Raw genomic sequence first — 15,889 nt, 5'->3', positions numbered from 1 at the left:
TGAGAGGGGGCACCTTGATAGAAGGTTATTAAACATATTTGGAAATCAATTCCTGTCCTGTGGCAGTATTTAGGATTTTGAACAATATGTAAAATAAAAGCATAAGTTAAATAAGTAATTAAAATTACATACACCTAGAGAAGTGCATTTAAGAGGTGCAGTTCGAGTGGCCACATTTCTGTAGCTTTTCACGACCTTTAGATTCCTTTGCTTTAAATTCAGTAAGAATCTTGAGGAATGGAGGTAAGGAAAGGTAGTGAAGATTAGATATTAGTTTTAGCGGTTTATTCAATAAAGCTTCTTTTGGTGCCTGCCAAGTGAGAAAAGCCGGATATTTTCTGGTGCCAAAAACAGAGCTCCACACAGTAAATATTTTGTAAGTTTCTGTAGAACGAATGAGTGATTGAATGAACGAATGAAATGAATTTAGGAGGATGGTCTCTCTTAAGTTCCCGAATTTGACTCCTAGAGTATCAGAGCCAAATTTCCAATTTTGCTTAACAATTACTGTACTATGATAGAGGGTGAGAACAAAGAAAATGATTAAATAAAACAATGAGCATTAACGAGTAGGTGATATCCGACTTTGCTTCCAATTCTGTCCGTACTAGGCTTCCGTAGTCTTTCCGCCTCTAACTCGTTTACGCCGCCGCGCAGGTAGTGATGTCGCGAGATTTGGAGCTCGCGGGAAAACTTGTTTGTGAGTCCGGAGCGGAGGGCGAGCGCGCGGGAAGTTCGAGTGTCGGACCCCGGGAACTCGGGCCGGCATGAGCCTCTGGGTGGACAAATACCGGCCCTGCTCTTTGGGACAGCTGGACTATCACAAGGAGCAGGCGGCCCAGCTGCGCAACTTGGTGAGTCGGCGGGACGGGGCGGGGAGAGCCGGAGGAGGCGAGGCCTTCGCTCTCCCGCTTCAGAAGGTGATGAATGCTGTGGAGAAAAGTAAAACTGGGACGAGGACACGGTGTGGGGGAGGGGCCTGTGCTTGTAAACCAAGAAAGTCTCCGTGAGGACTGTCATCTGAGCCGAAGCTTGAAGGAAGTGGGAGAGCCCACAGTAGGGAGCTCCGGGGCGAGGAGTGGAGCGGGTAGAGGGAACAGCAGGTGCAGAATGCCTGAGGCAGGAGTGTGCACAGCCCGTCACTCGGGAGGCCAGTGCGGCTGGCTAACCGTGGGCCAGCGGGAAGAGGAGTAGGAAATGGGAGAGTTTGGGGGTGGGAGGAAGTGCAGATACAGTAAATTTTAATAGAGTGAGATGGGAAGCCTTTGGAACGTTTTGAACAGAGAAGTGACATCATCTGACTTTTTAATAAACTTACTTAAAATGTCTTGGTGTCATTGCCCGCATTTACAAAAAGGAAGATATTGGGTTTATTAATTTCTAAGGTCATTTTTAATTCTAAACTATGTGGTATTAGGTTGTCCTTAAGTTTAATTCCTTAATGGCAGATTTTTCTTTTCCTGTCGCGATGCCTATTTTTATGTTGTAGCTGATAAAAGTATCTAATGGCAGTGCTTTGTGAAAAACAAACTGAAGTTTGTAGAGAGTGGAGATGGAAGAAGGGTCTTGAGTAGAAAGCCACTTATCTACTCTTTTTAAGGGCCTAAAGTACCACTTCATGATGGAAGTGTTTTTGCTCAGCCCTCTGGGCTTCCAGTACCCATCTTTTTCAGAATTACAGGTACTATTTGTAAAGTTATTTTCAGTGAGAAATTATAATAAAAGAACTCCATCCTTATATATGAAAGGCATTAGAAAAGTTGGTGGTGTTGTGAGAGTGAAGTGTTTTTTTAAACTCTCTTTTAAAATTATTGGTATTCCAATACTAATACTATACTAATTTTAAGTAAATCTATTAATTCAGTATTTTATTTATTTTTAGTATTTAAAATACTGTTTAAATAAATCTAAATAAATGTATCCCATGGTTAAGAAAATCAGAGTCAAAGCTGTTCTAAGAAAATGCAATTTATAAATGAATACAGCTTCATTTATAGACAAATTGCATTTTCTTACAATAGCTTCGACTTTGATTTTCTTAACCATGGAATATATTTTATATTCTATTGCCAGTTTTCTATTCTATAGAATTTGGAATAAATATTTGCACAAAAATTTAGTGTATTAGTCTTGTGTTAATAGATTTGGCTTTTCAAAAGTATTCACCTGTTTACCTTTGAATCTACAACCTAATAAAAGTGTGAAACATTTGCAGCATAACTTAATTTTGGTGAGATAGAAGTTTAAAAAAATGAAGGCTATATTTGTGGAGTACCTACTATTTTCCATGCGTTGTCTTAGGTAAATAGTTCCTTTCCTTGACACTTTTTTCTTTCAGTGCCAGAGATAGATGAGTTTACAGAGTATTAAAATTCACTGTAACAAGCACTTCTGTTAATATACTTATTTTCATTTTTTCTAAAATGGTTATTTATAAAACTTTTGCTCCACAAGATTTTATGCACCTGAAGCTAAGGTCTGTGTTGTCATCTTTATAGCCTTCATAACACTGATCCCCAGACCTGACTGAGCATCACAATCACCTGGGAACGTTTTTTTAAAAACAAACAATCTTGTTTTGAAATGCAGCACTGTCAGCGTCCTACTCCATTCCCTTGCTCTTAATTTATAAAATTACACAGACCGACTTCCAACTCCCTGCATCTGCATTTCCTGAAGGCTTTCTCTTGATGACACCTCTAAGAAGACTTGAAATGTCAGGGAATTAATGCCCTCTCTTTCTCTCCGTTCACTTTCCCAAGCCAGCAAAGGATTGTTGAGAGGTAGTGTATCATACTCCAGCTTCTCCACCCTTGGGTGGTTTAATAGTGTGGTGTATTTGCACTGGCTTCAGGAGTATCCACAGCAGGATCACGCCCCAGATGCCCAGAGTGGTATTTAAGTTAACAACACTGTTGTTGGCTGCCTTCCTTCCTTGCTTTCCTGCTCCCCTACAAAGTTTTCCTTTACCTTCCAAATAAAACCAGATGCACTCGTTTCTTATCAAAGGGACTATTTGTAGAAGCCCAAACTACGACAGGCATCAGTCTCAGTTACTGAGTCATAATCTTGTGGATGGGGTCCAGTAATTAGTCTTTTTATTAAAAGTTCTCTGGAAGATTCTGACAGTCAGCCAGGTTTGGGATTTCTTGCTTTCTAGCATATAGTGTTGTATCTTACATGTACTGTGCTAGATACATAAGTAATGTAACATTAATCACAGGGGGATAATCAACATTTCAGAGTTAAAGATCTGTCTCTCTATATATACATACACACACACACATACACATTTTTGAAGTTTCATAGGTAGAGACACAAAATATTTGATACTTGAAAAGTAGTTTACTTCCACAGGTTGGGCAGTAGTTTGGGGAAAATGCCTTGTTCTTTTTTTTTCCAGGTGCAGTGTGGTGACTTTCCTCATCTGTTAGTCTATGGACCATCAGGTGCTGGAAAAAAGACAAGAATTATGTGTATTCTACGTGAACTTTACGGTGTGGGAGTGGAAAAATTGAGAATTGAACATCAGACCATCACAGTAAGCATTTCACTTTGAGGCCCTCCAAATATTTAGAGCAGGGATTTTCAGTCCTCATCATATAGGACCCTTTGCTGCCCAATGTGTGATTTAAGTAAGAATTTCACAGGTAATCCTGGTGTACAGGATTGAGAGTTGCTGATTTATAGACCTAAGTATTATAACCAGACAAAAGTTACATTACGTTAGAGAAGAAATATGAGCAACAGGAGACTTGGGGTAAGATGTAGGTGGTGGGATTCATTTCAGATTCAAATTAGTGTCAGCTGGAACTAGAACTCAAGTTTCTGAAGTTCATTGTTCTGAGAGCAGTAGTGGGTATGGAAAGGGAATGATTTGGAGAAAAATTTTAAACATGGAATCTGGTGACTCGGTAAAGATTGGGCAGCTGACTGCCTGGCAGAGGAGACATGAGGCTCTGGGATGTTCAGAGTTCCCATGATCTTGCCCTGGCTGTGTTTTGTAGCCTCATGCTATGCAATGCATTTTCATACTCGTTCCTTACTGACAGTGTTTAAGATCTAGCTGAAATGTATCCTCTTGGAAGTGCCCCCCCAACCCCGTTATAATTAATGTTTCCTCCTACAACCCATAGTTTATACTTTTTAGAGCATTACTTTGTTTTGCCTTGATCATAGTTATTTATACACCTTGACTCTGACAAGATTGTATTTGTTTTGAAGTTATATAGGGTAAATTTTATATTTTTGTAAGTTATACTTGACATGTGGCATTATATTAGTTTCAGGTATACTGCATAGTGATTTGATGTTTTTATGCATTATGAAATAATCACCACGATAAGTCCAGTTGCCATCATTTTTATGTTCTTCATAGCCTCTGGTATAGTGTCTTGCACATATTAGGCACTGAAAAAATGTAAACTGAGTGACTGGACAGTAGGTTGTGCTATTAATAGAATCTTTAGGAGAATAAATGGACTGTAGGCTAATGTGGATTAGCTTGTGTTTAGACACATTGAATTTGAGATGTTGGTAGTACATCCTGGTGGAAATTCTTTAAAATATGCAGGGACAAATTTAATAAGAAAGGTAGTAAGAAAACCTTATACATAATCTTATAAAAGGACAAGAAACAAGAGCTGATCAAATGGAAAGATGCATCATGTTCTCAGTAGTATTTAAAAGTATTTGTTCTCCCCATGTTCAGAATAAATTTTAGTGAAATTCCAATTAAAATGCAATTTATTTTTTTAATTGTATGAAGTGATCTTAAAGTACATTTCTGAGACTAGCTAAAATAATTATGAAAAAGAAGATTTGTGAAGTGGGACATGTGTTTATTAAACCATACTGTAAGCCTACTATAAGCAAAACAATATTGCTATGGCATTGGGATAGAGGATTACATCAGTGGAACTGAATAGAGAGCCCAGAAATATGACAGCCCAAGATCTATTTCACATCAGTAGGAAGAGGATTGGTCAGCAAAATGTGCTAGCATAACTAGTTACCAACCCAGAAGAAAATAAAGTTGAATCCCTATTACACATAATTTATAAATCCAGATCAATTAAAGGCTGAAATGGTAAAATAAAACTAAATTTCTTAGAATAGAATTTCTTAGACAGTATGAACAGTGTATGAGTCAGGAGCACCTTTTAATAAAAAACATGGGAACTGTAGAAGAAAATATATACTTGGGTATATATGAATTTTAAAAGTTTGACAAGATAATATACATAAGATCAATAGAAAAATGAAGGATTATAAAAAATATTTGAAAGGAATGTATTAGATAAAAGATTTTACAAAGTGACAATGTAAAAACAATCTGGTAGAAAACTGAATAAAAAATGGCCACAGGAGAGAAAGATAAACAGTCAGTAAACCTATGTGAAGATGTTTGACCTTTGTGGTAGTTGAGGAAAAGCAGTGAGAGTCTAATAAACACATACATACGTATAAAAATTTAGAGAACACATCATCTTCAATCCAGCAGATCTTTTATTGGGAATCTGTTACATAGACGTGAAAGCAGTGCATGAGACATATGCACAAGGATGTTAATTATGGAATTGTTTGAGATTGTAAAAAGCAAGAAACAAAATGCCCATCTGCATGACTGCCTTTGGGACATCCATGTTATGGTTGATATGCAACTATAACAGCCTATACCACTTGTCTGAGAAGGTTGTCTAGATGTGTTGTTAAGGAAAAGCAAAACACAGAAATATATATGATTGCCTCTTTTTAAAACAATTTTTGCAAGTATGCTGACAGACTCTATGTAGTAATGTATTAGTATGTGTTTATTTTTGTGTGTTATCATGGAAAAGACTGTGAAAGGACATAGGCAGATTGTTTACAACGATGATCTGATAACAGGGAATGGTTTGGAGATTACTGGAGGTAAAGGAGAAAAGTGATCACACTAAAAACAGAATGTGTGATATGACCCAATGTACGTAAAAACATGTATGTTTACATGCACCTTAAGAAAGGAATGGGGTTAATGAAGTTGAAGCATTAGTGATGGTCATCTAAAGTTTTCTTTCTTTAGTAAACATAAATTGTTTACATAATTAAAAAGAATGAAATACAGAAAAGAGGAGAAATAGTCATGAATAAACATTAAAAAAAAAACTACTTTCTTTGTCCACAGACTCCATCTAAAAAGAAAATTGAAATTAGCACTATTGCAAGCAATTACCACCTTGAAGTTAATCCCAGGTAAGTTGCTACTACATAGAAATAAGCAATTTTAGAATAGTGATGTTCAGACTTTTTTTAAAGAGCAGAATGTTTTTTTGAAATAAAATTATGTATGGAAACAATATATAAAATAGATAAAAGTGAAGCTGCCCTGTGTGAGACGGGGAGCCTAGAACCTTCCTTCTTTCCCTTCTCTTTGATACCCCCCCCCAAGTCAAATAATTTTAATTAAGTTTTCTTGCTCTACAGAGCTCTGTGCTTTACACAAAGTATTTTGCATAGTCAGTAAGTTTTTGTTGAATTATATTGACTCATTCAGAACTGGTGAGCAAAGTGTGTCTAAAAAGTTTGTAAATGCCTGAAAAAATATTTCAGAAAGTGAATTTGGGTTCCCATTTTCTTTGTTTCAGTTTTTTGATTAGAGGGTATTGTAGTCCATCAGCCACTGTGTGTATTCTCCATCATGAGATAATGACTAGGATCTTGTTGGGAGGCACATTGAAAACTCATGCCACAGCAGTTACGTTCTGCTTAAGTAAATGATGTAGAAATGATTGTATTGGGCGTAAAGTTGGCTAAGCCTTCAGGGTTCTATGGGGTCTGATATGTTCTTGAAGGAGAACAGAATCAAGGACATCTTCAGGCAAAGGCAACTTTATGGGCAGTGGCACAGCAATGAGATCGAGCATCCCTTTCTAGACTGAATGGAATAAGAGGAAGAGAGTTTTAAGTTAATGTGTATTCAGTAGCAGGCACTGTGGGGGAAGCTTTACATGGATTATGTCCTCAGAACAGCCCTAACAGACTGATATTATTTTTCCTAGGTATGTCAAAGAAAAAATTAAGGTTGGTGGGAAAGGATCTGATCGTAAAAGTAGAGAGTGGTAATTCCATAGACAAAAGCGAATTATTTTAGATTCTGGACAAGGAAATGATTATAAAAGAAACACTGTACGTATATTGATCGAATAATATTGAATTGAGACAGACAATGGCTGTTTGGGAAAATAAACTAAAGCTGACTTCTATGCCCTCTTTTTCTCTTTGAGAGTTCCTCTGTAGCAAGAATAGTCGGAGGGTAAGCTGTTTGTTTTTCAGGTGTTTTAAATTGACATTCAGCCTGAATTAACCAGGTGACTTATGTTGGTTTGTGAGGTGTAGGACTTAAGTGCTAAAGCAATGATATTGGTATAAATGACAGGTAATGCCTGTAAGTCAGCAGCTTACAGAGTACTGATTTGTGTGCTAAACTTAATTTGCTTATCCCATCCCCTTGTGAAGACCCTGAATCAACTCTGCTTGTGCTGAGAGGGACTTGTCTAGGCTTGTTCTCTCTCAGACCTTTACTATTTTGGGGGTGGGGAAGAGGAACAGAGATTAAATTTCTGTTCCAAGGAGTTATTTTTATATTTTAAATTAGCTCTGACTAGGTATGAATTATAGTGGGTACAGAAGTATCAAAGTATTTGTTAAACTGTTGATAGCTATCGCTCTTCTTCTTTTTTTTTTTGCGGTACGCGGGCCTCTCACTGTTGTGGCCTCTCCCGTTGCAGAGCACAGGCTCCTGACGCGCAGGCTCAGTGGCCATGGCTCACTTTTTTTTTTTTTTTGAGTCTTTTCCCTTTTTTTCTTGATGAGTCTGGCTAATGGTTTATCAATTTTGTTTATCTTCTCAGTAAACTTAATATAAGAACATGCTTGGTGTTTTCAGTGATATTAACCAAATTGTAGTTGAGTATTGGAATATTTTTAGTATTTAATGACCCTAAAACACTTCACTTTTAAAGTTTTGTGAATGTAATAGGTGTTACTCAGTTTGATTAAAATTTTGATCACTTAAGATCTTCAACATTTTTCGTACAATAACAGATTAAGAATAAGGGCATAATACTTTCTAAATATTTACACACATATTTACCACTATTTTTGTTTTGTATAGTGATGCTGGAAATAGTGACCGGGTAGTAATTCAGGAGATGTTGAAAACAGTGGCACAATCACAGCAACTTGAAACAAACTCTCAAAAAGATTTTAAAGGTATGTGATAAAAAGATTTCTTTTTATGAGGCAGACACTTAAATTACAAGCAGTGGGTATAAGAGAAAAATGTAGTGGGGAATGTAAATTCCATCCATTTAGCAAATATTTATTAACCTCTTGTTCTGTGCCAAGTACTATGCTACCTTTTTTTTTTCTTTAAATATGTAAAAGTGAACAAGAGAGACATGATCTCTGCTCCTGGGAGTTTATAGTCTAATGGAATTGAATTTTGGCAGAAAGAGAACTATTTGTGCCACCCATTTGTTACTTTAGAACTAGATAAGTAATGAAAAAATACTTAATTTAAAATAAGAAATTGCATGATTTAAAAATAATGGTTCTTAGAACCAAAGTGACATGTTCATTATCAAATGTTTAGCTAAACAAAAGAAAATTCATACCAGCTATAATCCCCATTAATAGTTACTCTTAACATTTGCAGTATTATTTATGTGCATATATATGCGTATATTTTTACAGGAGATTTTTTGATAAATATGCCAATATTTAATGCTTTTCATATATTTTGCCAAATTCTTCATGTGAAAGAGGGTATAGCTCTGTGCTACCACCAGCAGTGTTTAGGAATGCCCATTTCTCTCTAACATTTATCAACACTGGATAATTATTTTTAATCCTTGTCAGTTTGAGTGGAGAAAATAAATTGTTTGTACTTTGTTTTTTTTTAGTGAATGTGATGATTTTATCTTTTGTTCATTGCTTATTTTACTGTTTTGTAAATCACCTGTGCATATTCCAGTGTATTTCTTATCTTTCCTCCTCAGTCTGTACTTCAAAATAAATTAAAAATTTTTTTTCAAATGCTCTCCTGTATCCATTAATGTAGTTTTATGATTTTTCTTCTTAGTGTTTAGTATTATATTACTGGATCTTTTAATGAAACTGCTTTGCATTTCTGGAGTAAATGTCACTTGGTTGGGATGTGTTAATTTTTAAAATATGCTGCTGTTTTCTCACCTAGCAATGATTTATTTTTTTATCATTTTATTTGGTGCTATCCTTGTCAGATACTGGGATCAATCTCCTTGTCTTTATTTTTCCTGTTCTGTTCAATTTCGGTTCTAATTCCAGAACATCTCCAAACTGTGAAGTGTTATCTTGGAAGGAATATTCATTTTATTATTTTCAGTCCAATGTTCTCTCAAACCTTATTGCATCAAGGTTCCTTAGCTCTTAGCCATGAATTGAGCCCTCTGAGTGCTGTTCTTAAATTGGCCCATGGTATTTCCAGTGTGCTTTTGTGGGTGATTTGGGGTTCTCCTGTCCTAAAGGCTGTCAAAAACCTGGTGGATCCCAGCCACTTCCTCCCACACATAGTTTCTTGTTGTCACTTGCTCATATTTAGGGTTCTTAGGGACAACTTGTCACCTAGTTTTGATATAAATGTTGTCTTGGGTCTTGGAATCTTTACTTTTTCTGTCTGTTTTTATGGGAGAGATTCAAATGCTACAAATGCTACCACTGTCATCTTCTAGAAATAATTTAATACAATGAAAAATACAACAGTTGGATTCAGTCCCTACATACTATTCCTGAAGCACTTTAAGGCCAATCCTTGATTATGACCAGATGGAATCTTATACAAGTAACCAGATGTCTTTATGCCATATTTGCTACATCTCTTGTGCCAGTGTTTTCCAAAGTGTATTCCTTAATGCTAAGGTGTTCTACAGAAATGTGCTCCTGAGATAAATTATTTTGGGTAAATGCAGCACATTATATCCTTGTCGTGGTGATTTCTACTGTGTAGAAATATAATAAAGGCTGCAGTAAATTCTACAACAAAATAACCTCTTTAACTTTGTTTAGCCTAGTGTTTCTTAGGCTTGTTTGATCTTAGAATGTTTTAAAATAAAAGTAAAAGAAATTATTCTCGCCATACCTGTAAGTTTTGCATGTCTTCTCCAAAGGGAAAGTAGTATATTAGGCTTATTATTTAGGATTTCACTCTGAATAATGAGGAGGAAGAGGAAGAGAAATACTTAAGTTAAAGTTTGTTTTGTTTTTCCTTGACTCAGTCGTGTTATTGACAGAAGTTGACAAACTCACTAAAGATGCTCAGCATGCCTTGCGCAGAACCATGGAAAAGTATATGTCCACCTGCAGGTTGATCTTGTGTTGCAATTCTACATCAAAAGTGATACCACCTATTCGTAGTAGGTGCCTTGCAGTTCGTGTGCCTGCTCCCAGCATTGAAGATGTAAGTCAAGTAAAACTTTTCAGAAAAAAAATTTCACTTCAAATTCCATGCATACTGTGTGTACATCCCTGTCATGTTTGTTTTTGTGAAAACATAGTGAGCTATATCAGTAATCTAGGAATAGCTATGGCCTGGATGCTAACTATTAATATACGTATAAACCTATATATATATATATGTAGTAAATACCAGATACCAATATATAGAAAATGTTCTTTCCATTAAATCATCTTTTACTTTAAACAAGTAATTATTGTGGATTTTACTAAAGTAGGTAAAGGCTGGTTATTTAATGGCTTCTACCTTAACCTGATTTAACTGGCTTATGGAGGAGGCATGAGTATTCAGGAAATAGATTTTGCAAGAAGATGATTTGGGAATACCTAGTCCCCTGTTAGGGGACCAAAGTTAGTCTGAAACATAATACATTTTTTTGTTTTCTTTATCATTCTTAGTAGCTGTCAGTAGAAATACCAGTTTCTCACAGGCAGTTTTCTGCTGTTTAATAGATTTGGGACAATTTTATGCAAAGTGGGGTTAATATGTGACATTGTATTAGTTTCAAAGTAGTTAAAGTAACTTTATTATAAGTTTCACTTGTAAAAATTTTGGGGGTGATAGAGTTAAAAGTGTCTATAAAGCAGCAGCACTGCCAGGTTACACCACTCCCATGGGCACCATTTAGGTCTTAGTGCCTGAGTCATGTGCACTTCAGCTTGTACGGCTCTACTTGGCAGCCTTGTGAGCAGTATCTTTGCCCCCAACATGAGACCCTTTGTCTCCAACTCCATGTTGCCTTGAGGAGGCTGTCAGGCTTGGAGCTGGGACCAGAGCTTCCTCCAGTTGCCCATCTAGCTGCTGCCTCTTCCTGACAGCTAGGCTAGACCTCTAGCCTCCTACTGAAGGAGCAGTGGGTTAGGGTAGGGTAGTGACCAAAAAAAAGGTTGGGGAGGGTCTATAAAGATATTAACAGAAATTGTCTCAGTATGCTGTTTGACAGATTGCCCATTTTTGTTAATTATTTTGTTTGTAGATTTGCCATGTGTTATCTACTGTGTGCAAGAAGGAAGGTCTAAATCTTCCTTCACAACTGGCTCGTAGACTTGCAGAGAAGTCCTGCAGAAATCTCAGAAAAGCTCTGCTTATGTGTGAAGCCTGCAGAGTGCAACAGTGAGTGAAAGGGGGAAGTTACCGTGGGAAACATTTTGGGACATAAGCCCACTTTCATTTAATTTATTGTGTTCTCTTTTTGTCATGTAGATATCCTTTTACTGGAGATCAAGAAATCCCTGAAACAGATTGGGAGGTGTATCTGAGGGAGACTGCCAATGCTATTGTCAGTCAGCAGACTCCACAGAGGTAACCACTGTAAAAGATCACCATGAAAGTTTGGTCATTGAGATAGTACAGATATTCTAAGTTTTAGGTTAGCTGTTTTATGCTAATACCATGCCATTTAGAATTATAATTAAATCTATAATAGTACACTTATAAAGAAAAGGTAGGATTTAATTTTAGAAATTTAGTGGTTCAGAATAGTTTAGCATATGATATCATGGCTATTGGCATGTAAATGTGGAACTTCTACATAAATTAAAACAAATTTTGGAAGTTTTAGGTTTTTCCCAGAATCTGGGATGATTTAATATTAATACATAGCATGATGTGTCTAGCTTTCTAATATTGAAAATCACAATATGTAACTTTGTATTGATGTGTCATAGAAAGACCCTAGACTGTGGGTCAGACTTCTAGTTCTTCTACTGAGTTTTAGCTAAGTGTCCTTGAGCAGGTAACTTCATCTTAGAGCTTCAACTTTTTCACTTGTATAATGAAGATGCTATTATTTATACCAAGGATACTTCTACCTTTGTTATAAGAGCAGAAGAGATTGTGTGATAATGGATTGAGAACTAGAAGACCCGGTGCTCATGTGTGATGATAGGCTTTGTTAAGAATAATATTGTGTATATGCCATCAGTATTTAGGAAGTGTTCTGTGCGTATTTGCTGTACAGTTGTTTCTGTTTACTTCCTAGGTCTCTTCTTCAGTAGTAGACCATGCTGAGAGTACTTCAGCCACTGCTTGTTTGATTTATCATGACAGCTTTGATTGAGAAGGGCAGTCTGCTCTTCTCCAAATCAAGAGTGACAGTCTTAAGGCCCACTCACTACCTTTGGAACGTCTAGTGAAGGTCCCTTAGGCTCACTGAGACACAGTTTGCTACTATTTTTTGCCTGTCAGAACTGAGAAACCATCTTTGGACTTTAGAGAGGGTTGATTCTTTTAGGAAACAGACTAGACTGAATGCAACCACTGAAATGTAAGCTTCCCTGGTTTACGTGAAAATAATCATGAGAGGATTATACCATGTTTCTCTTCTTGTATGGTATATCTGATGAATTCTTATTTTTATAAGAAATTCTTCAAAGGAAATGATAATGTGTACTCTTGGGCTACCATATAGATTAGAGGAGGTGAATAGTCATAGATAATGGGTATGTGGTATTTGCATTGAATTCCTATTAATTCATTTATTTTAGTTGAAGAAATTAATAGTTTTCGAAAAGTGCAAACGTTTTAGGTAGGTTCTTCAGAAAAGAAACCTTGACTTTAGGAAAAAATGTGCATTCCGTTCTGTAAAATATTGTCAATCAGTGAAGAAATTTCAGGCTTTAAAGAAATAAAATTCAAACAAAGCGTGTCTTGGGAGCCTTTTACTTCCATAAAATATTTCCACGCTAAAGATGACTTTCTTGTTTTGTTCTGATTTTAATGAAGAAAAATTGGTGGTAGTAGTTGAACTTTCCAGCTCTTAAGAGATTTAGGTACAGATGTTGCAGTATTTGACTATTTGACTATTATTAGATGTATTTTTAAGACTTCAGTTGATTATTACTTTACTTAATTATTCTAGCTGCTGCGGCCCTTTCCTCGTTTCCAAACAGGTTTTGACAGCTCATAAATGAACTTGTTCGAGTGCTGCTGTTGCCTATTTAGACTAACAGTTTTGGGAGTTGATGCCATTATGCTGTATAAAAAGAAATTTCTCTTAATTTCAGAAAACCTTGGAGCTGTGCAGAAATACTGGGATGGCTAGTGTCATTCTGAACATTGGTCCACACAGTACCAAATGGCTCCTTCTGATTTTTGACCCCTTAGTCTTGATTCTTGTTTGACCTATCTTAGAAAATTCATAATTTTCTAATTTGAATAGCAGCTAATATTTAGTGAGCAATTATTATATCATTTTAGAAAAATGAACTGAAATTAGGATAAGCTTCCATAGGTGTATCTTAAGTATGATAAGCCATTTAAGAAAATGTCTGTATTGGGATGTTTAATTCGTAAACTAAGACAATACAGAGGAAAAATTACCTCCTGTTTTTATCACAGAATATTGTTTTGTTTTGTATAGGCTCCTTGAAGTTCGTGGGAGACTCTATGAGCTTCTGACTCATTGTATTCCTCCTGAAATAATAATGAAGGTATCCTGATTTCAAATTTTGAACTGTTTATAACCATAAAACTTGGACTTTGTGTGATCTCAGGGCTTTTGCTGCACTAAGATACATTGTCACTTCTTTCTGTCCAGCTCATTAGTTCAACAGATATTTATTGAGCTTCTGGTGCTTCAGGCACCTTTAGGGGTGTGTTGAAGGGGACGGGTGGGCCTGCCTTCAGAGAAGTTGCATTTTTGTGGGGTGAAATGGGAAACGAAGCAAGAGGATTTCAGAATGTTCCAGGTGCCACAAAGGAAGTAACAAGGTGAAATGGTAACAATGGAGGGCAGGGTTATGGAAGGTCAGTGATGGCTTCTGTGAGAAAGGTATGTTGAAACTAAAACTTGAAAGATTAAAATAAGGGAACCATATAAGTAGCTGGGGAACAAGTATTGCAGACAGCAAGGCCCAGTGCACTTGAGTAATGAGGTTAAAGAAGGAGGCAGAGGGATATTGTAAGACACAGTTTAGGGCTGATCTAAACCTAATCAACTCCCCAGCTGGATAGATAGGCTGACTGTTAGATTTTAGGGAACACACTGTTTCTTTGTTTGTTTGTATTTATTAAAATTACCTGGTAATCCTTACATGAAAAAATTCAAATGATACCAAATATACAAAGAAAAAAGTGAAGCTCCACACTCTTGTTTCCATAAGACCTCTTTTCTAGTCACATAGAAATAAGCCCATATATGTGTGTGTTTCACAAAACTTCAGTGTCCTGCGCTGTTTGTTTTTTTTTTCCCTTCTTTTTTTAAAATTCAGCAGTGTAGTATGGTTGCTGTTTCATGACAGTACAGATTTACCTTATTCTTTTGTGGATGGGTGGGATTTCATTATATGACTATACCACAGTTTTTGGATATGACCCCTGTTGGTGGAGCTTTAGGTTGTCTACAGATTATTATAATTAATAATGCTGCGGTAAGCATCTTTGTACTTATATCTTTGCACCCTTGTACATTTAAATATTTAGAGTTGGAATATGAAAGATAACTATCACATTTTTACATTATAGAATGGTATGTACTTTTGGATGAAGTCTGCTGGTCCATCAGAAATTTAAAAAGAACATATTTAACTTAAGTTTTACTTCCTTTTTGAATGAGAGAAATAAAGCATTTTCAGCTAATATTTTTTAAAAATGATTACTTTTTTAATTACTAGTTATCTTTCTTTAGGGCCTTCTCTCAGAGCTTTTACATAATTGTGATGGACAACTGAAAGGGGAAGTGGCCCAGATGGCAGCTTACTATGAACATCGTCTACAGCTGGGTAGCAAAGCCATTTATCACTTGGAAGCATTTGTGGCCAAATTTATGGCACTTTATAAGAAGTTCATGGAGGATGGATTGGAAGGCATGATATTCTGACATCTATCAGTAATTCTTCCTAATATTTCTCAGTATCAGCATTTACATTAAATTTATATTGGAAGAGCTACAGGTAAAATAAACTAACTTTACTTAATTATGTCTTATTTGTGGTTTTTGTAATAATTCCTCTGAATTATTAATCATTATTCTCTAGGTTAAATAATTGCTCCTGTACTATTGAAGTGTATTGAAAGGATACAACTAGAAACTTTAGAGTCTAGGAACATGATTTTAATTTACTTTAAAAATTTGTTTTCCAAGTATGCAGTGTTGATCCTCTCATTTCTGTATACTCTCTCACCTGCTGGAGGAAATTTACACATAAGAAAGCAGGGATTGTTTTCTATCCTTCAGATGACCATTTTTGGCCACAGGTACATAAATTTTTGCTTGGCAAGTCATTACGTTTAATCATTTTTTCCCTCAACCAAGAATTATATTCTTGCAGGAAATATAGGAATTAATTTTGAAATGTAATAGCATGGGTGTGGAGAAAATTGCACATACCATTTCTATTGAAACTGTAGAATTCC

At 36.0% G+C, this 15,889-nt stretch overlaps 1 protein-coding gene across 2 annotated transcripts in view; it reads left to right on the top strand.

The window, feature by feature from the left end:
* The window catches only part of RFC3 (replication factor C subunit 3), a 238,465-nt gene extending 223,015 nt beyond the window's left edge, over positions 1-15,450 (top strand). The window contains exons 1-9 of one of the 2 annotated variants that reach the window (XM_082675829.1): positions 687-854; positions 3,404-3,541; positions 6,167-6,234; positions 8,156-8,253; positions 10,296-10,477; positions 11,511-11,647; positions 11,738-11,836; positions 13,896-13,965; positions 15,162-15,450. In XM_082675829.1, coding sequence (XP_082531955.1) covers positions 768-854; positions 3,404-3,541; positions 6,167-6,234; positions 8,156-8,253; positions 10,296-10,477; positions 11,511-11,647; positions 11,738-11,836; positions 13,896-13,965; positions 15,162-15,353 — 1,071 coding nt within the window. In that variant the 5' untranslated portion in view covers positions 687-767 and the 3' untranslated portion in view covers positions 15,354-15,450. Of the gene's footprint in view, positions 1-686; positions 855-3,403; positions 3,542-6,166; positions 6,235-8,155; positions 8,254-10,295; positions 10,478-11,510; positions 11,648-11,737; positions 11,837-13,895; positions 13,966-15,161 lie in introns of those variants that run through there. The other variant, XM_082675830.1, reaches the window with a different exon arrangement.
* The last annotated feature ends 439 nt before the right edge of the window (positions 15,451-15,889 follow it).

The sequence above is a fragment of the Grampus griseus genome (assembly GCF_964374135.1).
Source record: "Grampus griseus genome assembly, chromosome: 18".
Lineage (NCBI taxonomy): Eukaryota > Metazoa > Chordata > Mammalia > Artiodactyla > Delphinidae > Grampus > Grampus griseus.
The sequence above is the reverse complement of the archived record's forward strand: the minus strand, read 5'-3'. Positions and strand labels throughout refer to the sequence as shown.